The following is a 25,050-nucleotide window of genomic DNA, read 5'->3' as shown; positions in this document are numbered from 1 at the left end:
AAAGTGCTGGGGGAAAAGAAACTGCTGACAAAGAATACTATACCCACTTGAGTAATCAATCCTTCATTATTGAAGGAAAGCTAAAGAGTTTTCCAGACAAGCAAAAGGTGAAAGATGAAAGAGTTCAGCACCACTAGACTGGCCTTACAAGAGATGTTAAAGGGATTTCTTTAGGCTGAAGCAAAGGGGCACTAATTAATAACAGGAAAATATATAAAAGTGTAAATCTCACAAGTTAAGGTAAATATACAGTTAAATCTGGAAATAATTTAATGTTGTAATGGTGACGTGTTAATCAGTTATATATCTAGTGTGAAGGATAAAAGACAAAAGTAGTAAAAAAATAACTACAATATTTTGTTAATGGATATGAAACAGGAGGGAAAGGGGCAGGGCACAAAATTTAAAAGAATGGCATAGCCTGAGGACACGACATAAACTGATTAGAACCAAATAGGCCCAAGATGGCTTCCACTAGTCAACATGTTGACTTCCACTAGACCTTTAGCCTCATCATAACACATCAGCAAGCTAAATGACACACCCACCAGCACCATGACAGTTCTGAGGCCAACCATCAAAGACCAAAAAGTGGGCAGTGGCCCAGTTCCTGGAAATCCCCACCCCTTCCCCCAAAATAGTTGGAATAATCCTATGATCTTACCCAGCCCATAAAAACTAACCATATTTTGGGGCCGCTCTCGCCTATTGAGATGGCCCACACTCTGTCTGTGGAGTGTGTTTCTCTCTAAATAAATCCACTTCTTACCTATCACTTTGTCTCTCACTGAATTCTTCTGCAATGAGACCTCAAGAACCTGAGCTTCATTAAGTCCTGAAACCAGGTGTGTGATCTCAGTTAAAAGACTGTGGGTTTTGACCAGGTGTGAGTCCTGGCCACATGAATTCAAGTCCCAACCTGAGGTGCACGGTTTCAGATACACACAAGAGGTTAAACTGTGACATCAAAAACATAGATCATTGGTGGGAGAGTAAAAATGCAAAGCTTTAGCATGTGTTCAAATTTGTTATCATCAACTTAAAATACACTGTTATAAATATGTTTTATGTAAACCTCATGGTAACCACAAAGGAAAAACCTACACTAGGTACACAAAAGATAAAGAGATAGGAATCTAAGCATGCCACTACAGAAAATCATCAAATTACAAAGACAAAGACAGAAGAAGAAAGGACAAAAGAATTAAAAAACATCCAGAAAACAACTAAATGATAAAAGCCCATACCTATCAATAATTGCTTTAAATGTAACTGGACTAAATTTTCTAATCAAAAGACATACAGTGACTGAATGTATAAAAAACAAGACCCAACTATATGCTGCCTGCAAGAGACTCACTTCAACTTTAAGGACATACACAGACTGAAAGCGAAGGATTGGAAAAAGATATCCCATGCAAATGGAAAGCAAAAGAAAGCTGAAAGAAAAAAATTCCACTGGTGGTTGCACAGCACAACAATGTGAATGTACTTAATGCCACTGAACCGTATACTTAAAAGTAGTAATAAAGATAAATTTTATGTTATGTATATCTTATCACAAGTTTTAAAAAAACAAACAAAAAAAGATTGCTATTAAAGTTTTGTTTGATTAATATTGTCTATCCTACTTAACGTGAACTCTCTGTTCCTCTCCTTTTCCAAATCCTACCCAATCTTCAAATTCCAGTTCTAATTCCTCCCAGGCTTCTTCCAATCCCAAAACATGTCACTTTTTTTCTGGATTCCAAGAAATATCACTGTCTGAATGAGTTCATTTGGCAATTAATGATTTTCTGCCTGGTAATAGGTCTTAAACTTTCTTAACTTAAATAATTATTTAGTTATTTATATGTATAAATGATTAGATTTAACTTGACTTGATAATAAATTGATAATCTTGATGTGATAATGCTGACTAGATTATGCATACTAGATTAAATCTTATCTGAGGGAGTGGCAAAATCCTATTCTTAGTGTCATTCAAGAAGACAAGGTTCTAGAGCTTATGCCTGGGTTTGACTAATAACATATTTTAAAATAGTCCATTTTTATCCCATTGCACCATTTCTTGCACTTGGTATATCCCAGGCATTTCTTCTTTCAGATGCTCCAGGTTGATTAAGCTCTAGACACCTGTGGCTCTGATTTTTACTCAAGGCTAGAATCATTGAGTGGGCATGGGATTATGCCCATCACCACACTGGGGAATCAGCCAACAACAAATGTTATCCCCACTTCATGCTGGATAACAATTTGTGTGTGGGATGAGATCTTTGCTGCCAACTCAAGCCCATGCCACCTCTCATTCTCTGACTCAGGATGGCATCACTTTGGCACTCATCCCCTAGTCTTTGTCACCCTGAATGACCACAGAGGGGTCCAAAGAATACACCATTTACCTTCTGAGTTCCTGAGAGGTTGCCTTTATTTACATGCTGATGCTCACCACAGATGAGATAAAACCTGTTAACACACAGAGAACAACCAGCTCCAACTCCAAGACTAAAACAACTATTTTTCCCTTGCCTCTCCCCTTGAGATGCACTCTATAGAAAGACTAGACCAGAATGGTTTTCCTGAGAGCCTTAGTGGCTCTTCTGCACTCCTTTCTTGACCCCTCCACACCATCACTACCCTCAGGCACAGAGAGGAAGAGGAAGAAGTGGGCAAGTCGTGGCTAATCCTTCTTTGAAGACAGCCCTAAGGAGAAGAAGGACAGGCTGGATGTGGTGGAAAACATAAAAGAGGATTCTTCTGAAGATTCAATACTGGGGGGCTTTTCAATTTGTTTTTCAGGATGAGGGATGTCTACGGAGGAAATTGTTTCATTCGTCTCTATGGCAGACAATGAAGTTTGCAAGGGGGTCTCTCTGGTCGACTCCCAGATGGGTGCTTGGGTGGGTTCAAAGGCCTTCATGGTGGGCACCAGTTGTCTAACGTCATCCTTGCCAGGCATTGGTGTCTTGATGGTTTTGCTGACTTGCTCTGGTTTGCTGGCTTTCTTCATGGGGACTATTGAAAAACAGCTAGAGTTTGGGTGTTTCCTTACACTCTTGGTTAAAGTTGGGTAGAGGGCTGCTTGAATCCAAGGGATTTCCATAACTCGGGTGGGAGGATCTATGGATATATGTGAAGGTTCTTGATTCTCACTTTTTCCAGTTCGGAGGCTTATACTCTGAGATTCTGTGGGATAGAAAAGACAAAAACACAGATTCCTCAGATGTCACTTCTCCAATCTTTGCCGGTCACATGGTAAAACTGTAGCCATCTTTAAAATGTCAGCCTCTCACTTACCATCTCAGGTTCATTCCCCCTAGTTCTCTCCCTACCCAGGCTTTGGGCAGACTTTCCTATGGTCCTCAATTCATCAAGGTGCTGGAGTTTAAGAGAGACACTTCTCAACTCACTTTTTAGTTCTAGTAGGTTTTTTGTTTGACTCTTTAGAATTTTTAATGTAAATAATCATAAACTCAAATCAGGAGTTTTATTTCTTCTTTTATGCCTATTACTTATCTTACTGAACTGGCTAGGATCTCCAACACAAGGCCAAAAAGAAGTGGTGAGAGCAGATATCCTTGTTTTATTACCTTTTAAATTGAAATATAGTTGACTTACAATGTTGTGTTAGTTTCTGCTGTACAGCAAAGAGATTCAGTTATATATATTCTTTTCATATTCTTTTCCATGATGGTTTATTAAAGGATATTGAATATATTTCCCTGTGCTATACAGTAGGACCTTGTTGTTTATCTATTTTATATATAGTAGTTTGTATCTGCTAATCCCAAACTACTAATGTATCCTTCCCCCACCCCCTCCCTTTCCCCTTCGGTAACCATAATTTTGTTTTCTATGTCTGTGAGTCTGTTTCTGTTTCATAAATACGTTCATTTGTTTCATATTTTAGATTCCATATATAAATGATATCATTTCTGACTTCGTATGATAATCTCTAGGTCCAACCATGTTGCTGCAAATGGCATTATTTCATTCTTTTTAATGGTTGAGTAGTAGTCCATTGTATATCACATCATATATATATATTTATATATCATATGTTTATCCATTCGTCTGTCAGTGAACATTTAAATTGCTCCCATGTCTTGGCTATTGTAAATTGTGCTGCTATAAACACTGTGGTGCATGTATCTTTTCAATTTAGAGTTTTGTCCAGATATATGCCCAGTAATGGGATTGCTGGGTCACATGGTAATTCTACCTTTAGTTTTTTAAGGAAACTCCATATTATTCTCCATAGTGGCTGTATCAATTTACATTCCCACCAGCAGAGCAAGAGGGTTCCCTTCTCTCAACACCCTCTCTAGCATTTGTTATTTGCAGACTTTTTAATGATGGACATTCTGACCAGTGTGAGGTGGTACCCTGTTGTAGTTTTGATTTGCGTTTCTCTAATAATAAGTGATGTTGAGCATCTTTTCATATGTCTATTGGCCATCTGCATGTCTTCTTTGGAGAAATGTCTATTTAGGTCTTCTGCCCATTTTTGCATTGGGTTGTTCTTTTTTTGTTATTGAGTTGTATGCACTGTTTGTATATTTTGAAAATTAAGCCCTTGTTGGTTGCATATTTTGCAAATATTTTCTCCCAGCCTGCCTGTAGGGCACCTTTTCATTTTGTTTATGGTTTCCTTTGCTATGCAAAAGCTTATAAGTTTGATTAGGTCCCATTTGTTTATTTTTGCTTTTATTTCTTTGCCTTGGGAGACTAACCTAACAAAATATTGGTATGATTTATGTCAGAGAATGTTTTGCCTACATTCTCTTCTAGAAGTTTTATGGTGTCATATCTTACATTTAAGTCTTTAAGCCATTTTGAGTTTATTTTTGCATATGGTGAGAGGATGTGTTCTAACTTCATTGATTTACATGTGGCTGTCCAGCTTTCCCAACACCACTTGCTGAAGAGACTATCTTTTCTCCATTGTATACTGTTGCTTCCTTTGTCAAACAGTAATTGATCACAGGTGTGGGGGTTTATTTCTGGGCTCTCTATTCTGTTCTATTGATCCATATCTCTGTTTTTATGCCAATACCATGCTGTTTCGATTACTGTAGCTTTGTAGTATTGTCTGAAGTCTGGGAGGGTTATGCCTCTGACTTTGTTCTTTTTCCTCAGGATTGCTTTGATGATTCTGGGTCTTTTATAGTTCCATATAAATTTGAGGATTATTTGTTCTAGTTCTGTGAAAAATGTCATGGGTAATTTGACAGAGATCACATTAAATCTGTAGACTGCTTTGGGTAGTATGGCCATTTTAACAATATTAATTCTTCCAATCCAAGATCATGGGAAAATCTTTCCATTTCTTTGAATCCTCTTTGATTTCTTTTATTAATGTTTTACACTTGTCAGCATATAAGCCTTTTGCCTCCTTGGTCAGGTTTATTCCTAAGATTTTTTTGTTTTTTTAATGCAATTTTAAAAGAAATTGTTTTTTTACTTTCCCTTTCTCATATTTCATTGTTAGTATAAAGAAATCCAACAGATTACTGTATGTAAATCCTGTGTCCTCCTACCTTGCTGAATTCGTTTATCAGTTCTAGTAGTTTTTGTGTGGTCTTTAGGGTTTTCTATATATAGTATCATGTCATCTGCATAGAATGACCATTTTACCTGTTCTCTTCCAATTTGGAAACCTATTTTTCTTTTTCTTACCTGATTGCTGTGGCTAAGATTTGCAATACTATGTTGAATGGAAGTGGTGAGAGTGGGCATCCTTGTCTTGTTCTAGATTTTAGTGGGAAGGCTTTCAGCTTTTCACCATTGAGTATTGTGTTGGCTGTGGATTTGTCATAAATGGCTTTTATTATGTTGAGATATATTTCCTCTATACCCACTTTGGTAAGAGTTTTTTTTATCATGAATGGATGTTGAATTTTGTCAAATGATTTTTCTGCATCTACTGAGATGATCATGTTTTTTTTTACTTTTCTTTTGTTGATGTGCTGTATCACATTAATTGATTTGCATAGGTTGAACCATCCTTGTGCCCATGGGACGAATGCAACTTGGTCACTGTGTATGATTTTCTATGTGCTGTTGGATTTGGTTTGCTAATATTTTCTTGAGAATTTTTGCATCTATATCCATCAAAGATATTGGCCTGTAATTTTCTTTTTTGGTAGTGTCTTTGTCCAGTTTTGGTGTCAGGGTGATGGTGGCTTAATAGAATGACTTGGGGAGTGTTCCCTTTTGGAAGAGTTTGAGAAGGATTGATATAAGTTTTTCATTGTATGTTTGCTAGAATTCCCCAGTGAAGCCATCAGGTCCTGGGCTTTTGTTTGCAGGGAGTTTTTAAAATTACAGATTCTGTTTCACTTCTAGTGATCAGTCTGTTCAAACTGTGTATGTCATGTTGATACAGTTTTGGTGGGTTGTCTGTTTCTAGAAACTTGTCCATTTCTTGTAGGTTGTCCAATTTTTTGGCATGTAATTTTTCATAGTATTCTCTTATTTTATTTTTTGTATTTCTGCTGTATTGGTTATTATTGATCCTTTCATTTTTTATTTTGTTTATTTGGGGCCTCTCTTTTTTCTTCTTGGTGAGTCTGGCTAGAGGTCTGTCGATTTTGTTTACCCTTTCAAAAAAAAACAGTTGTTGGTTTTATTGATTTTTTTCTATTATTTTAAAATCTCTATTCTATTCATTTCCTCTCTGATCTTTATTATTTCCTTCCTTATGCTGACTTTAGGTTTTATTTTCTCTTTTTCTAATTCTTTTAGGTGGTAGATAAGATTGTTTATTTGAGTTGTCTTGTTTTTTGAAGAAGGCCTGTATTGCTATGAATTTACCTCTAAGAACTGCTTTTGCTGCATCCCACAGATTTTGAATAGTTGTGTTTTCATTGTCATTTGCCTCAAGGTATTTTAAAAATTCTTCTTTGATTTCATTGTTGACCCATTGGTTTTTCAGTAGCATGTTGTTTAGTCTCCATGTAATTGTTTTTTCTCATTTCTTTTTCTGTGGTTGATTTCTATTTTCATGCCATTGTGGTCAGAAAAGATGCTTGAAATAATTTTTATCCTCTTAAAATCGTTGAGGCTTGTTTTTTGCCCTAGTATGTTGTAAATCCTAGAGAATGTTCCATGTGCACTCGAAAAGAATGTGTATTCTGGTTTTTTTGGATGTAATGTCCTGAAAATATCAATTGTTTAACTTTTCTATTTTATCATTTAAGATCTCTGTTGCTTACTGATTTTCTGTCTGGAAGATCTGTCCATTGATGTGAGTGGGGTGTTAAAGTCTTCTACTATTATTTTATTCTCATCAACTTCTCCCTTTATGTCTGTTAGTATTTGTCTTATGTATTTTGGTGCTCCTATATTAGGTGTATATATATTAACGAGTTTAATATCCTCTTAGTGTATTGATCCTTTTATTATTATAGTGTCCTTCATTATCTTTCTTTATGGTCTTTGTTTTAAAGTCTATTTTGTCTGATATGGGTATTGCTACCCCCACTTTCTTATCACTTCTGTTTGCATGAAATATCTTTTTCCATCCCCTCACTTTCAATCCATATGTGTCCTTCACCCTAAAGTAGGTCTCTTGTAGGCAGCATATTACATGCTCTTGTTTTTTATCCAATCTGCCAGTCTCTGTTGATTGGAGCGTTTAGTCCATTGACATTTAAGCTAATTATTGATAGATATGTATTTATTTCCATTTTAAATCTTGTTTTCCAGTTGATTTTGTATTTCTTCTTTGTTCATTTCTTTTTCTTTTGTTTTTCCTCTTGCAGTTTGGTGGTTTTCTTTTGTACTACGCTTATGTTCTCTTCTTTTTGGTTTTTATGAATCTATTGTATACTTTTTATTGGTAGTTACACTGTTTTTCAAGTATGTTAACCCATTTGTATATCTACTTGCTTTACTGGTAGTCTACATAGGCTGAAACATAGTTTTTAAAAATCTACATTTTTGTACTCTCCTCCCCCACTTTTAATGATTTTGATGTCCTCTTTTACATCTTCATTTTATCCTTTTGCTGTTCATTGTAGTTATCATCACTTTCCCAATTTTTTTTTTAACCTGTGTACTGGCTTAAGTGATTTACTTTCCAAATGTTATTTTCTCTTTCAGGTAGATTCTTGCTTCTTTTCTATTTAGAGAAAACCTTTCAATATTTCTTTTAGAATAAGTTTAGTATTGCTGTATTCTTTTAGTTTTTCCTCATCTTAGAAATTCTTTCTCTCTTTCTATTCTAAATGATAATCTGGGTAGAGTATCCTAGGTTACAGGTTTTTCCCTTTCAGGACTTCAAATATATCTTGCCACTCTCTTCTTGGTCTGCAATGTTTCTATAGAGAAATCAGCTGATAGCCTTGTGGGGAGTTCCCTTGTAATTAACTCTTTTTCTCTTGCTGCCTTTAGAATCTTCTCTTTAACTTTTGCAATTTTAATTATAATATGTCTTGGTGTAGGTCTGTTTGAGTTCATCTTGTTTGGGATGTTCTGTGCTTCCTGTACCTGGATATGTGTTTCCTTCTTTAGGTTTGGGACATTTTCAGCCACAATTTCTTCATATACATTTTTGATTCCCCTTTCTCTTTCTTCTCCTTTTGGGATTCCTATTACATGTAGATTGGCACCTTTTACATTATCCCATAGATCTCATATATTGCTTACTTTTTTAAAAAAATTTGTCTCTTTTGTCTGCTGTTCCGATTGGGTGATTTCCATTGTTCTATCTTCCAGATCATTTATTCATGCTTCTGCATTATTTAGTTTGCTATTTATTGCCCTTTGCTCAGCTTTTGTCTTGGTAAATGAGTTTTCTAATTTTAACTGGCTCCTCTTTATAGTTTCTTTTTACAGTAATCTGCATTTCTATCGATAGGCCTTCTTAATTCCTTCAGTATTTTTATTACCTCCTTTTTGAACTTGGGATCTGGTAAACTGGAGACATCTACTTCATTGTTTGATCTTTCAGGCGAATTTTCTTGATTGTTTAATTGCGAGTCGTTCCTCTCCTTCTTCATTTTACTCATATTTTTCTGACCCTATGAGTTTCAGAGAAACAGTTATGTACTGTGGTTTTAAATGGCTGTTTTTATGTGGGAGTGTCCCTTTGTTGCCTCCATGAGTCTAATATTTTTGGTGTGAGGGCTGTTTTCAGTATGGATGCCTGCCTCATCTTTCCTCAGTGTTTGCTGGCTGTTATCCCCTTAATAGAGAGTGTGATTATTGTTGTGGTGACCAGAGCCTGCAAGGGATGTTGAGCAGGGCCTCCTCCTTGCTCTTTAGTTGTCACAGCCCTGTTGGGCACAGGGTCTGCTCCCCAGTTGTTGGAGAAGACACCCTCATATCCGTTTCTGAACTGCAGCGTGAGGTAGGTGGGGCTGGAGTGCTCCTTCTGGGAGAGGATCCACTGAGTATTCCTCCGCAGGAGCTGTGTACATTAAGTCCCCTACACACAAACCTTCAAGTTGCAAACTTTCAAAGATGCAAACATGCATTTTCATGTCCAATCACATAAGTTAGCTCATGCGTCTGGTGTATATTGTCATGTTCGTGCATCCTCTACAAGTGGTTGTGGTTTTGTGTACTTTACTGTACAGTACTGTATAGAGTATAGTAGTACAGTATCTTTATTTCAAGCCCAGGATGTCCGGAAGCAAGCATAAATGCAGCAGTGATGTAGCTCACACTGCTAAGAAGTGTCAAGTGATAAAGATGGAAACAAAAGTGAAAATAATTGAGAGAGTGGAGTGAGGCGAAAAGATGGTAGACGTCCTTGTTCTTATAACATGAGTCATTCAACCATCAGCATGATTCTAAAGAACAAGAACAAGATCACGGAACATGTGAAGTCTACTGTGCTGATGATGTCAACAATAATATTAAAGAAGCGTGGAAAAGATGGAGGAGATGGAGAAACTTCTCAGTCTGTGGATGCAGGATCAGCATTAGCGTCGAGTCCCCTTCAGCTTAATGCTGATTCAAGAGAAAGCTAAAAGCCTTTTTATGAAGACTTGAAGAAGAAACATGGTGAAGAATCAGAGGGTGCCAGCCATGGCTGGTTTCATTGGTTCAAGGCTAGAGCCAAACTTCACAGTGTAAAAGTAAGTGGCAAGGCAGTGAATGCAGATACAGTAGCTGCCCGGGAATTTCCTGAAATGCTTTGAGAAATTATTGATGAAGGCATGTATTTACCCGAGCAAGTTTTTTTTTAAATTATTTTATTTTTGGATGCATACGGTATTTGTTTTTCTATTTTTGGCTGTGTTTGGTCTTCGTTGCTGTGCTCGGGCTTTCTTTAGTTGCGGCAAGTGGGGGCTACTCTTCGTTACAGTGCATGGGCTTCTCATTGCGGTGGCTTCTCTTGTTGTGGAGCATGGGCTCTAGGCATGCAGGCTCAGTAGCTGTGGCTCGCAGGCTCTAGAGTGCAGGCTCAGTAGTTGTGGTGCACAGGCTTCATTGCTCTGCGGCATGTGGGATCTTCCCGGATCAGGGCTCAAACCCATGTCTCCTGCATTGGCAGGTGGATTCTTAACCATTGCGCCATCAGGGAAGCCCCCTGAGCAAGTTTTTAATGTAGATGAGACAAGACTACTGGAAGAGGATGCCAGGCCGAAGTTACATCAGTAAGGAGGAAAAGTTGATGCCAGGCTATAAAGCAGCAAAGGATAGGCTAACTCTGTTGTTGGGTAGCAATACTTCTGGAACTCTGAAGCTGAAGCCCCTCTTAGTTTATCATTCAGAGAACTCAGGAGCCCTTACAACATAGCCAAGGGCTCTCCTCCTGTTGTGTGGAAGAGTAACCCCAAAGCCTGGGTTACATGACCATTTTCTAGGACTGGTTTTTCCATCACTTTATCCCAGAGGTAGAGAAATATTGCTTGGAGAAGGATGTCAACATTATTTTGCTGCTGGACAATGCTCCAGGCCACCCCCCATTCACGGACAACTTTCATCCCAAAGTAGTGCCTCTGCCACCAAATACTACATTGCTCATCCAACCTATGGACCAGGGAGTTACAGCGACTTTCAAGAAATATTATTTATGTCACACTTTTCGTCAGGCAGTAAAAGTGAGTGACAAATCAGGAACAAACTTGTGACAATTTTGAAAGGACTATAACATCTACAAGCTCACAAAAAACATTGACTTTGCTGGGCGTGAGGTTATGGCCATCACCATGAATGGGGTATGGAAGAACCTTTGCCCACAGTTTGTTCACAATTTTCATGGATTTGAGAAGGTGGATGAGGAGTTCAAAGAAGTCTTCAGCAACTTAGTGACCCTCAGCAAGAAGCTGGCACTAGATCTGCAAGAGGACGACTTCACTGAACTCCTTGCTGTGTAACACGAGGAGCTTACTAATGATGACCTGATGGAATTGGAGGCCCAGAGAAAGGACGAAGACAGACAAGAGGAAGAAGAAGTAACTGAAGAACAAGAGATTCATGACGCAGGAAATGGCAAAGGGATTTTCTTTATTTGAGGAGGCACTGTTAGTTTTTGAGGCACAGGACCAAAATGTATAACAGTACTCAAAGGTTGCAGCAGCCGTTCAGAATGCAATCCAGTGCTACCGTGTCATCTATGACAAGAAAAAAACAGCTACTACCCAGACATCACTGGGTCGTTTTTCAAGAGGGTAGACAGAATTGAATCCAGCAATGAACTAGAACCTGTGCCATCAATGTCAGGCATCAGTGAAATTACAGCTTGCCCTCCATCTCCTATTGCTGAGGATCCTTCAGCTCTACCATCTCCCACCTCCTTTCCCTCCTGCAGTCAGTAACTCTTCTTGCCTGTTCATGTGATGCCAGCCCCTGTATGCCAGCTGTTGTGCTGTACTACTGTACTTTTCAAGGTACTGCACTGTAAGATTTAAAATGTTTATTTTTGTGGTTTTTTTGTAAAGGTTAGACAGTCTTTTTTTTGATAAATTTTTTTTTTGATAAATGTATTTATTTTATTTATTTTTGGCTGTGTTGGGTCTTCGTTGCTGTGTATGGGCTTTCTCTAGTTGCAGCAAGTGGGGGCTACTCTTCATTGTGGTGCACGGGCTTCTCATTGTGGTGGCTTCTCTTTTTTTCAGAAAACAGGCTCTAGGCACGCGGGCTTCAGTAGTTGTGGCTCGTAGGCTCTAGAGTGCAGGCTCAGTAGTTGTGGTGCACGGGCTTAATTGCTCCGCGGCACGTGGGATCTTCCTGGACCAGGGCTCGAACCTGTGTCCCCTGCATTGGCAGGCGGATTCTTAACCACTGAGCCACCAGGGAAGCCCTTGTTTGTTTTTTATGTATTATTTGTGTGAAAAGTTATTATAAACCTATTACAGTATAGTGCTATATAGCCGACTGTGTTAGTTGGTTTCCTAGGCTAACTTTGTTGGACTTATGAACAAATTGGACTTAACGAACGCACTCTCGGAACGGAACTCGTTCGTATGTAGGGGACTTACTGTACTGGGAAGTGCACTCTGTGGTGTCACCTGTCACCCATACACTGTTTTTGGCACTGCCCTCAGCCCGGACTCAACCATGGGAATTCAGGCAATCAGCCCGGGTGTCCCTCAGGCACTGTACTCACAAAACCTCTAGCGCAGATCTGTTGGCACAGAACCACTGAAGTCAGGCACCGAGACTGCCACAATCACGCACCTGGACCCACCATGGGAGCTACTGAGTCAGTCCAAACCTTGGCCTCGCCTCAGTGTGCTTGCACGGCAAAGCCTGCAGCCACAATCGCCGGACCCGCCCCAGCCACAGGAACACCAGTAATCTGCTTGAATATCCCAGACAAACTGAGTTTACATAGCTACATGTGTCGCATAAGTCCCTGGGTTGCACAACCACTGCACACTCAGATTTCAGTCCTGCTTCTGAAGTCGCTCAGCCTCTGGGGATCAGCTGGAATTTCAACCCCACCTCCACTTATGGGCAACCGGCCAGGGCTTGCGTGCTCCCAGAGCTCATAGAGATGGAGCCACTCCTGTTGTGAGCATGTTGAGTAAAGCTGCTATGGCGGGGCCCATCCCTCCCTTCGTGCACATTAACAGTGGGGCTTCAGTGGCAGAGCCCTGCCTTCTGTGAGCACGCTGAGAATGAGGCTGCTATGGTGAGCCTCACCCCTCCCTTTGAGCATGCATGTTAACAATGGGGCTTCAATGGTGGACCTGGGTTCCTTCCTGCACACACCCCCAGTTGCAGCTTGGACCACGATCCAGCCCCTTCAGGCTGTCTCCATGCAGCCAATCCATCTTCTCTCTGGGTCTGTCTTCTGAATCCCAAGCTTCAGCACTCAGCACCCCCCACACACCAGCAAACATGTGTCTCAGGCTAGGGAGTGCAGGGAGGTGGCCAGACCCTCTGTGCTGGTCTGGTCTTTCTCTGTTCTGCCTGCTGCAAACTGGCTGCTGCATTCTCCTCCAAGCCTCTGGAGCTCTTTCTGTTCTACCTGATATCCCCACCAGTGAAAGTGCTTCCCAATGTGAAGGAACATTTCCTCTTTCACAGCTCCCTCCCAGGGCACAGGTCCCATCCCAATTCCATTTTTTTTCTTTCCTCCTACCCAGTTATGTGGTGATCCTTTTTGCAATTTTGGTTTTATGAGATCTTCTGCCAGCATTCAGCAAGTATTCTGTGAGAACTGTTCCACATGTAAATGTATTTTTGATGTATTTGTGGAAGGAGGTGAGCTCCCCATCTTTCTATTCCACCATCTTGATCAGGCTCCCCTTGTTTTATTTCTGATCTTAGAGGGAAAATATTCATTGTTTCACCATTAAAATGATACTGGCTAAAAATAAATAAATAAATAAATAAATAAATAAATAAATAAATAAATAAATAAATAAATAAAATGATACTGGCTGTAGGTTTTCTGTAAATATTTTCCATCAGATTGAGGAAGTCTCATTCTATTCCTAGTTTGCCCAGAGCTTTGATCATAAATGGGTGTTGATTTCTGTCAAATATGCTTTTTCTACTTTATTTTGTTAATATGGTGGATTATAATGATTAATTTTCAAATGACATATTTATCTTACACTGTTGGGATAAACCCCACTTACTCATGATGCATTATCCTTTTTATATACTGATAGATTCAATTTGCTAATATTTTGTTCAGGATTTTTGTCTAAGTTCATGAATGATATTGATCTGTATATTTAGTACTTGTAACATCTTTGTCAGGTTTTATGAGTTTATTGCTGGGAGTTTATTGCTCAGAGAATCAGCTGGGAAGTGTTCCTTCCTCTTCTTTTTTCTGAGTTGGTATGGGATTTCCTTCCTTCCTTCCTTTTTATTTCTTAAATATTTGATCAACCAGTGAAACTCTTTGGCCCTGGACTTTTCGTTATGGTGAAGTTTTTGATATACAAATTTGACTCCAACAGATAGTAGGCTATTACAAATTTATGTATCTTCTCTCAATACTAGTCAGTTTTGTATTTCAAAGAATTTCTCTACTTCAAGTTGTCAAATATAATGGCATAAAAATGTTCATAATATTCCTTTTTATGTCTAGGATCTGGAGTAATATTTCCTCTTTCATTCATCATTTATCATATTGGCAATCAAACTCTCGCTAAAAGTTTATCAATTTTATTTATCTTTTCAAGAACCAACTTTTCATTTTCTCTATGTTTGTATCTTTTCTATTTCGTTGATTCCTGCTGTCTTTAGTGTTTCCTTCCTTTTACTTAGAGAAAAATTTACTTTTCTTTTTCTAGATTCTTAAGGTAGAAAATTAATCAATATTAAACCAATCTTCCCTCTAACATTTAAAGTTAGAAATTTCCCCCTAAGTCCTGCTTTAGCTGTACCCCACAAATTCTGTTGTTGTATATGCGTTATCCTTTAGTTTGAAATATTTTCCAACTTCCCTTGTGATTTATTCCTTGATCAACGGGGTGTTAAGAAATACGTTAATTTCCAGCATCTAGAGGCTTATCTAGATATCTTATTCATGTTTGTTTCTAATTTAATTTTGCTGTGGTCACAGAACATACTCTGTAAGATTTCAGTCTTCTGAAATTCATCTATTGATGGCACCTTTCACACTTTTTAATTTTACGCATTCCTTAACTAATTATTGCAATTTTAGTTATTTTTACTACTTTTGTCTTTTAACCTTCATGCTTGCTTTATAAGTGATTGATCCCCTACCTTTATTATATATTTACATTTTCCAGTGAGATTTTAATTTTTGTATGTTTTCTTATTATCAGTTAGTGCCATTTCTTTTCAGTTTAAAGAAGTCCCTTTAATATTTCATATAGAATCAGTGTAGTGGTGATAAACTCCTTTAGCTTTTGCTTATCTTGGAAACTTTTAATCTCTCCTTCATTTCTGAATGATAAACTTGCTGGGTAGAGAGTTCTTGGTGGGATGATTTTTTTCCTTTCAGCACTTTGAATATGTCCCACCACTCCTTTATTGCCTCAAGTTATTATTCTCTTGCTGCTTTAAGGATTCCCTCTTTATCCTTAACTTTTACCACTTTAATTGTAATGTGTCATATGTGTGTCTCTTTGGGTTCATCTTATTTGGAGCTCTCTGGGCTTCCTGAACCCAGATATCTGTTTCCTTCCCCAGATTAGGAAATTTTTTAGTCACTATTTCTTCAAATAATTTTTCTGGCCCTTTCTCTCTCTCTTCTCCTTCTGAGACCCATATAATGCAAATGTTATTCCACATGACGTTTTCCAAAAGGTTCCATATGATATCTTCACTTTTTAAAATTCTTTCTTCATTTTGCTGCTCTGTCTGGAGGAGTTCCACCATTCTATCTTTTAGCTTGCTCATTAGTTTTTCTACCTCATCTACTCTGCTGTAGAAGCTGCTAGTGTATTTTTTCAATTCAGTCATAACTTCTGTTTGGTACTATCTTATATTTTTTATCTCATTGTGAAAGTTCTCAGTATGTTCATCCTTTCCTCTCCTGAGTTTAATGAGCATATTTATGACCATTACATTAAAGTCTATCAGATAGATTGCTTATCTCAGTTTCATTTAGTTGTTTTTCTGAGGTTTTTGTCTTGTTCGTTTGATTAAACCATATTCCTCTCTCTCCTCATTTTGCCTAATTCTCTGTTTCTTTCTATGTATTAGGTAAATCAGCTGTCTCTCCCAGGCTGTTGTATAGATTGTCATGTAGTCTATTTGGGGAAATATGCCAGGTACACTTGAAAATATTGTATATTCTGCAGTTGTTGGGTAAAATGTTATATGTCAATTAGGTCAAGGTGGCTGAAAGTGTTGTTCAGACTTCTATATTCTTTCTTGTTTTATTTTTTGTGTTTAATTGTTCTTTCAAGTACTGAGTAAAGAATGTTAAAATCTCCAACTATGATCTCTCAGTTGTTGTTTAACATGTTTTGAAACTCTGTTATTAACTGAAAACAGAGTTATAACTATAATGCCTTCCTGATATACTGACCTTTTCATCATTATGAAATCTATCTGTTTCCAGTAATGTTCCATGTTTTGAAGTTTATTTTTTTTCAGAAAATATTTTTATGTTTATTGTTTGCATGGCATATCATTGTCCCATCCTTTCACTTTGTAATCTATTTGTACCTTTGTATTTGAAGTATTTCTTTTGTAGACAGCATATGGTTGGGTCTTGCTTTTTTCTATCTAGTCTGACAATCTCTACTCTTGACTTGAGTATTTGATCCATTTATATTAATGTAATTAATTAAATGGTTGAATTAATGATGACCATGTTTCAACTTGTCTTCTATTTGTTTTGTCTGTTATTTTGCCTCCTTTGTCCTTTTCTCTCTGAATCCATCTACTATAAAGAGAGATTCTCTTGCTGGCATTGAAGAAAAATCTGCCACATTGTGAGTGGGCCAAATGGCTAGGACTGGATATGGTTTCTAAACTCAAATCAGAACCCAGTCAACAGTGATCACAAAAAAAGGGACATTTCAGTTCCTGTAAGGAACTAAATTCTGCCAACAACCAGTGATCTTGGAGACTCTAAGTCTCAGAAGAGATTGCTGCCCAGGCCAACACCTCAATGTTAGCCTGGAGAGACTCTATGCAGAGGACCCAACAAACCCATGCCTCCACCCCTGACCCACACAAACTGTGAGATGATAAATTTGTGTTGTATTGAGCTGCTAAATTTGTGGTAATTTTTTCTATAGCAATAAAAAACTAATACATATGGTAATAGAATCTATCCAAAATGAAACAAAGAAATTAAATAGGCTAAAAATAAACATGAAAAGAGTTTCAGTCACTTATAGGATATAATGAAACTGTCTAACACCTATGTAATTGGAAACCCAGAAAGAAGGTAGAGGCAAAAAAAATTTGAAAAATAAAGACTGAAAATTTATCCAGTTTGATAAAAATTATACTCTGACTGATCTAAGGAGCTCAAAAAACTCCAAGCAGGATGGACGCACACACACACAAACACACTCACTCACTCACTCACTTATATACACACTCATATACAACAAGATAAACTATAATCAAATTACTGAAAACCAGTAATAAGAGAAACAATCTTAAAAAGTAGCCAGAGAAAAAGGACATATACAAGTAAAGGAACAATGATTTTTTTTTTAATGGAAGATCGTTTTGGAAGATTTTTCATAAGAAACTATATGAGACAGAAGACAAAGGATCAACTTTTTTAAAGATCTGAAAAATATATCCTAAAGCTATAGAGGTGATAAAGCACTCCAGTGGCAGCAGTAGGTGCAGCAGTACATGCTCATCTTGGAGATGGTCATGGTGCAAGATGTGACACTATGCTTAGTGTTCAAGGCTCTATTCTCCCCAAACTGAATTGATCTGGACTGTGGTTTCGGCTTCTTTCCAGTCTTCCTGTTCCTTGCCTGATTCCAAACTTGGCCCACCCCTTCTAGGTATCTCTTGGAGGTACTCAAACAGCCTTCTCATGCATTTACTTAGTTCAGGCAAAATTGGTTTCCCTAATTGGGCAACTAAAAAATCTTAAAAACAGGAAAAATTCTTCATTTATTTCCTACTTACCTTACTTTCTTATCATCATTCAACACAGTTGGAAGTTGGGGGTCAAGTTAACTGAGTACTTTTCTAAGGCATTATAGCCATGTCCTTTATCCCAATTTAAACAGCTCTTTGAGCTTTCCTTTAAAACTTCTCTCCGTTCATGCTTTCCTCAACATTCCCATATTCTTTTCATTTCTTCACTGGATTACTGTTATGGGCTAAATTGTGTGTCCCACATTCATATGTTGAAGCCATAACCTCCAGTACCTCAAAATCTGACTGTATATGGAAACTGGGCCTTTAAAGAGGTGATTAAAACGAGGCTATTGGGTTGGCCCTGATCCAGTCTGACTAGAGTAGAGAAAATTTGGACACACAGAGAGACACGGGGCAGGGGTGGGTAGAGGTGTGTGCACAGAAGAAAGGCTGTGTCAGGACACAGAAGAAAGTGACTATCTGAAAGCCAAGGAGAGAGGCCTCAGTAGAAACCAAACCTGCTGACACATTGATCTTGCACCTCTAGCCTCCAGAACTGTGCAAAAATCAATTTCTGTGTTTTAGCCACCCAGTCCATGGTATTTTGTTATGGCAGCCTTAGTTTACTAATAAAACTATTAAAAATCATAAGGGAGCTGGAACATAGCCTTCACACTTCTTAACAGCCAGCAGGGTGATCTAAAAATCCATGTAACTCAGCGTTATTTGAGATCTCTCTGTCCCTTAAGAGATTTGAGTGAGCTTGGTTTAAACCTTCAGTTTCACAGAATTAAAGTCCATTTCCTTTCATTTAATTTATTCAAATTTCTGAACTTATTTTTTCATGGTCCCTTTGGATCCATTGCTGCAACTCTAAGTAATGTATGAGTTTAACCCTCTGCCAGCTGGTACATGGCATCTCATGATCTTCACCATTGTCCACAAGAAATTAAATTAATTCATGATTTTGTGACTGTAACAACTTTACTTAAGGCTCCAAGAGCTATGGGAGGAAACTGTATCTGGTACTGCACAGTCCTCTGCTTCCTAACTGGTTTTCCCTTTGACATTGCACTGGCTTCCCAAACCAGTAACTAGCTGTGGGATTATACCCACAACCACCTGAATAATAAACTCTAGCTTCCATTCCCTTACTGGACCTATCTCACTTAGCCTCTGAGTTATTCTGCTGAATAATAAGTTATTCTGCTATTCCATCCCTTTACTCAGAAGTCTACACAAGCTCCCTTGTTTGAAATTCATTTGCCATCTCCTGATTGCTTATATGCAGAGCCTAGACTCTATTCCAGCATTCCCCCTCCACAGTTTTCTCCCTCCACCTTCCAATATACATCACCCACAGCTGAAGCCACATAAAGCACACTCAGCCCTGATAAGCATGGCACCTTCTCTGTCCTGGACCTAGGTGCCTAGCCTAATGGTATAAATTGCTATGCCTTTGCCTGCTTTGTCACTGCTCTCTGTGGGCCAGAACCTCTGTTCTCTTGTGTCACCCTACATAGATGGCTTTCAGTTACTTCAGTCTCTCTCACAATGCCTGGCACAAAGTAGGTACTCAATAACTACGTGATGAATGAATATATCAACAAGTGAACAAAAAATACCCGTGTTCAAAATCTTCCAAGGAGTCTCATTGTTTAGAGGATAAAGTCCACAATGAATCCTGATGCCAAGGGCCCTCCAGAATCTGTGCCCAGCCTCTTTGTCCCAACTTCTCACTGGTCCCCACTCTTTCAACTCTTGTCGAAAACATTAAAGGCAGGCCCTGTATCCTGGAGGCAATGGGTAGGAATTAAGAGAGTGGGCTAGGCCTCTGATTTACCTGTGTGAATGCCAGTGCTCTTGAGTAATTTTTCTTTTTGGCTCTCTCTCCACCTGGAAGGAAGCAGACTATCCATGAGCCTCATAGACCTCTTCCAAAATAGGCCATAATTCAAGGCAGTGGCCAGAAAAGAACATTATCCAGTCAAATTCTACCTTAAGCAGAGGGTTTGTAGTTTCCCCCTTTAAAGGAGAACTCAAATGAGGAAATGAAGGGCATGATGATGTCTAAACAACCATGGTCTCTTCTAGCTAAAATTCTTCTACCAGATGTCCCCTCTCTCACCCTGAACCTTGCAATCTTGAAGCATTTTCCCTCAAGAATTCTCAAATGTCATTTTCTTGGGCAGATAAAAAGACTACAGTCTGGAAAGGGGCAGTGATTTTCCCAGGGTCACCCAGAAACTAAGGGCAAAGCCACGACTAAAATCCAAGCTCCCCAGTTTGTGAACCTGCTTTTTACACAGCACTCTGCATGTCCAATTTTGTGGAAGGTGGGAAGATGGAGACACTTGTTCTGAACAACCTTCAACCCCTGTCCTCTCCCAACTGATCCACACCAAAACAGTAGTAACACGCTTTGATTAAGCTTTACTGAGAGTCCTTATTCTTAGAATATGGTCTCATTTTGAGAAGGTAGAAGGGATGTGAGGAGCTGCAAGCAGCATGAGAAGAAATGGGAGGTTCAGATGATAAAACCCTGTCTCCCTGAGAATTCGCCATATAGAATTATAGGGAAAATGTAACTGTTTTTTCTCAACTTTCCATAAGGACCATTTATATTTTTATTTGGGGAAAAAATCATTTAAAATTACAAATATATGCTTACCAAAGAAAATAAAATATGGCAACAATGAAAACTGCAGAAACACAATCCATGAGAATCCACATGAACTTATAGTAACTTGGTGTCTGCAAAACAGAAAACAGTTAAAGGATTTACAGCTAGAAGGGATTTTAGATCATGTAGGCCAGGTCCCTTGCTTGGCTGCCAGGGATGGAGAGGGGGCAGACCAGGCAGAGCAACCTTGATGATGGGGTTGGTCTCAAACACAGAGAGTACCTGCTGCTATCCTAACAATCCCCCCTTACATGTGCCAAAGGCTCTACAAAGGATAAAATACTTCACACACTTCTCCCTGGACCCTCAAGATAGGTGTTTGAGGGAGTCCCAGAAATGTCACAGAGCAAGTCTATTCTGGACCCAGGACTACAGCCCAAGTTTCTTGACTTCCAGTGTTCTATGTTTTCATGGCATGGCTTCCCAAACCTGGCTGTGCATCCAAATCTACCAGAGCAGCTTTTAGTAATACAGGTTCCTGGGCCTCACTACAGACTCAGGAATTCGAATTTCTGTATTTTTAACAAGCTTCCCAGGAGCAAGCAACCAGTCTGTGAACCAGCATTTAGGAATCCTCTCCTAAATCATCATGCTTCAGATAAATATATTGAAATTATATCCTTGAAAAGGTATGTGCATTGGGACTTGACCTCTCTTGCTGCTGAGAACCCAATGCCACCAGGTGAACATACACAAGCTGGGTTCCTTAAGGATGACTGACCAAACAAAGAGAGACCACAGTCATCTCAGGTAAGACCATAGACATATGAATGAGGCCATCCTACCACTTAGTCCAGCCAAACTGGCTGAGCACAGAGAAACCACTCAGCCATCATAGAGAATGTGACAAACATTTGTTCGTTTTAAGCCACTAAGTATTAGATACTTTTTTTTAATGTAGTAAAAAGCTAATATACTGTATATCATTTATTTCATGATTCCCCATTTAAAATTTTTTAATTAACAGACCACTAAGCAGACAGGATTATTTTGAATAAAATTGCTTCTATTGTAGTATTTTTTTTAAACATCTTTATTGGAATATAATTGCTTTACAATGGTGTGTTAGTTTCTGCTGTATAACAAAGTGAATCAGCTAGACAAATACCTATATCCCCATATCTCCTCCCTCTTGCAGCTCCCTCCCACTCTCCCTATCCCACTCCTCCAGGTGGTCACAAAATTCCAAGCTGATCCCTCTGTGCTGTGTGGCTGCTTCCTACTAGCCATCTATTTTAGATTTGGAAGTGTGTATATGTCCATGCCACTCTCTCACTTCATCCCAGCTTACCCTTCCCACTCCCCATGTCCTCAAGTGTGTTCCCTTTTATCCACACCCTCTCTAGCATTTATTATTTGTAGATTTTCTGGTGATGGCCATTCTGACTGGTGTGAGGTGATACCTCATTGTAGTTTTGATTTGCATTTCTCTAATGATTAGTGATGTTGAGCATCCTTTCTTGTGTTTCTTGGCAATCTGTATATCTTCTTTGGAGAAATGTCTATTTAGGTTTTCTGTCCATTTTTGGATTGGGTTGTTTGTTGTTTTAATATTGAGCTGCATCAGTTACTTATAAATTTTGGAGATTAATCCTTTGTCAGTTGCTTCATTTGCAACTATTTTCTCCCATTCTGAGAGTTGTCTTTTCGTCTTGTTTATGGTTTCCTTTGCTGTGCAAAAGCTTTTAAGTTTCATTAGGTCCCCTTTTTTACTTTTGTTTTTATTTCCTTTTCTCTAGGAGGTGGGTCAAAAAGGATCTTGCTGTGATTTAAGTCATAGAGTGGTCTGCCTATGTTTTCATCTAAGAGTTTTATACTATCTGGCCTTATTTATGTCTTTAATCCATTTTGAGTTTATTTTTGTGTATGGTGTTAGGAAGAGCTCTAATTTCATTATTTTACATGTGGCTGTCCAGTTTTCCCAGCACCACTTATTGAAGAGGCTGTCTCTTCTCCATTGGATATTCTTGCCTCCTTTGTCAAAGATAAGGTGACCATATATGTGTGGGTTTATCTCTGGGCTTTCTATACTGTTCCATGTATCTATAATTGTTTTTGTGCCAGTACCATACTGTCTTGATTACTGTAGCTTTGTAGTATAGTCTGAAATCAGGGTGTCTGATTCCTCCAGCTCCATTTTTCTTTCTCAAGATTGCTTTGGCTATTCAGGGTCTTTTGTGTCTCCATACAAATTTTAAGATTTTTTGTTCTACTTCTGTGAAAAATGCCATTGGTAGTTTGATAGGGATTGCATTGAATCTGTAGTTTGCTTTTGGTAGTATAGTCATTTTCACAATGTTGATTCTTCCAATCCAAGAACATGGCATAGCTCTCCTGTTTGTAGCATCTTTAATTTCTTTCATCAGTGTCTTATAATTTTCTGCATACAGGTCTTTTGTCTCCTTAGGTAGGTTAATTCCTAGGTATTTTATTCTTTTTGTTGCAATGGTAAATGGGAGTGTTTCCTTAATTTCCCTGTCAGATTTTTCATCAGTGTATAGGAATGCAAGAGATATCTGTGCATTAATTTTGTATCCTGCTACTTTACCAAAATCATTGCTTAGCTCTAGTAGTTTTCAGGTAGCATCTTTGGGATTCTCTATGTATAGTATCCTGTCATCTGCAAACAGTGACAGCTTTACTTCTTCTTTTCTGATTTGGACTTCTTTTACTAAAACCCAAGGGACAATATCACGACAAACTATCTTACCTATGAAGGATACAGATTTTCCCAAACATTGGTGTTAAATCTAAATCTGGATGAGATCTAGCTACAAGCTGGTTTTGATGTGAATGCTTCCAAACTACTGCACTTTGAATCAAATTCACTAAATCCTGAAGCCCAGAAGATTCATTTCTGGCTGGTTTTTCTCCTGTGAATTGTGACTCTGGGAGGAATGGTATCTGAGAGTTAGCATGAGCGACTATGCTTGAACTCTAAGCAAAGACCAGGTAGAATATTCAGGGAAAAGGGAAGGAAATAATGTTTATCTGGTCCCTATTAACAACTGGGCGTCTTAAGTCATCTTCTTCTTAAACAGCTCTATTGAGATGATCATATGGTTTTTCTCCTTCAATTTGTTAATATGGTTTATCACATTAATTTGCGAATATTGAAGAATCCTTGCATTCCTGAGATAAACCCCACTTGATCATGGTGTATTATCCTTTTAATGTGTTGTTAGATTCTGTTTGCTAGTATTTTGTTGAGGATTTCTTCATCTATGTTAATCAGTGATATTGGCCTGTAGTTTTCTTTTTTGTGTGACATCTTTGTCTGGTTTTGGTATCAGGGTGATGGTGGCCTCGCAGAATGAGTTTGGGAGTGTTACTACCTCTGCTATATTTTGGAAGAGTTAGAGAATGATAGGTTGTAGCTCTTCTCTAAATGTTTGATAGAATACGTCTGTGAAGCCATCTGGTCCTGGGCTTTTGCTGGCTGGAAGATTTTTAATCACAGTTTCAATTTCAGTGCTTGTGATTGGTCTGTTTATATCTTCTATTTCTTCCTGGTTCAGTCACGGAAGGTTGTGCTTTTCTAAGAATTTGGCTATTTCTTCCAGGTTGTCCATTTTATTGGCATAGAGTTGCTTGTAGTCATCTCTCATGATTCTTTGTATTTCTGCAGTGTCAGTTGTTACTTCTCCTTTTTCATTTCTAATTCTATTGATTTAAGTCTTCTCCCTTTTTTTTTTGATGAGTCTGGCTAATGATTTATCAATTTTGTTTATATTCTCAAAGAACCAGCTTTTAGTTTTATTGATCTTTGCTATTGTTTCCTTCATTCCTATTTCATTTATTTCTGATCTGATCTTTTTGATTTCTTTCCTTCTGCTAACGTTGGGGGTTTTTTGTTCTTCTTTCTCTAATTGCTTTACGTGTAAGGTTAGGTTGTTTATTTGAGATGTTTCTTGTTTCTTGAGGTAGGATTGTATTGCTATAAACTTCCCTCTTAGAACTGCTTTTGCTGCATCCCGTAGATTTTGGGTCATCGTGTTTTCATTGTCATTTGTTTCCAGGTATTTTTGGATTTCCTCTTTGATTTCTTCAGTGATCTCTTTGTTATTTGTAGTGTATTGTTTAGCCTCCACGTGTCTGTATTTTTTACATATTTTTTAGTGTAATTGATATCTAGTCTCATAGTGTTGTGATTCGAAAAGATACTTGATATGATTTCAATTTTCTTAAATTTACCAAGGCTTGATTTGTTACCCATGATATGATCTATCCTGGAGAATGTTCCATGAGCACTTGAGAAGAAAGTGTATTCTGTTCTTTTTGGATGGAATGTCCAAAAAATATCAATTAAGTACATCTTGTTTAATGTATCATTTAAAGCTTGTGTTTCCTTATTTATTTTCATTTTAGATCATCTGTCCATTGGTGAAAGTGGGGTGTTAAAGTCCCCTACTATG

The 25,050-nt window shown here is 38.2% G+C and overlaps 1 protein-coding gene across 1 annotated transcript in view; it reads right to left on the bottom strand.

Annotated features, from left to right (window-relative positions):
- Window positions 1-2,680: 2,680 nt before the first annotated feature.
- The window catches only part of GDPD4 (glycerophosphodiester phosphodiesterase domain containing 4), a 135,132-nt gene continuing 112,762 nt past the window's right edge, over window positions 2,681-25,050 (bottom strand). The window contains exons 13-18 of the mRNA XM_024131598.1: window positions 20,624-20,706; window positions 19,796-19,848; window positions 17,788-17,936; window positions 8,895-9,026; window positions 3,333-3,441; window positions 2,681-3,186 (exon numbers count right to left, since the gene is read on the bottom strand). Of these exons, the coding sequence (XP_023987366.1) occupies window positions 2,681-3,186; window positions 3,333-3,441; window positions 8,895-9,026; window positions 17,788-17,936; window positions 19,796-19,848; window positions 20,624-20,706 (1,032 nt within the window). The remainder of the gene's footprint in view (window positions 3,187-3,332; window positions 3,442-8,894; window positions 9,027-17,787; window positions 17,937-19,795; window positions 19,849-20,623; window positions 20,707-25,050) is intronic.

This window comes from Physeter macrocephalus, chromosome 16 (genome assembly GCF_002837175.3).
Source record: "Physeter macrocephalus isolate SW-GA chromosome 16, ASM283717v5, whole genome shotgun sequence".
NCBI lineage: Eukaryota > Metazoa > Chordata > Mammalia > Artiodactyla > Physeteridae > Physeter > Physeter macrocephalus.
The sequence above is the reverse complement of the archived record's forward strand: the minus strand, read 5'-3'. Positions and strand labels throughout refer to the sequence as shown.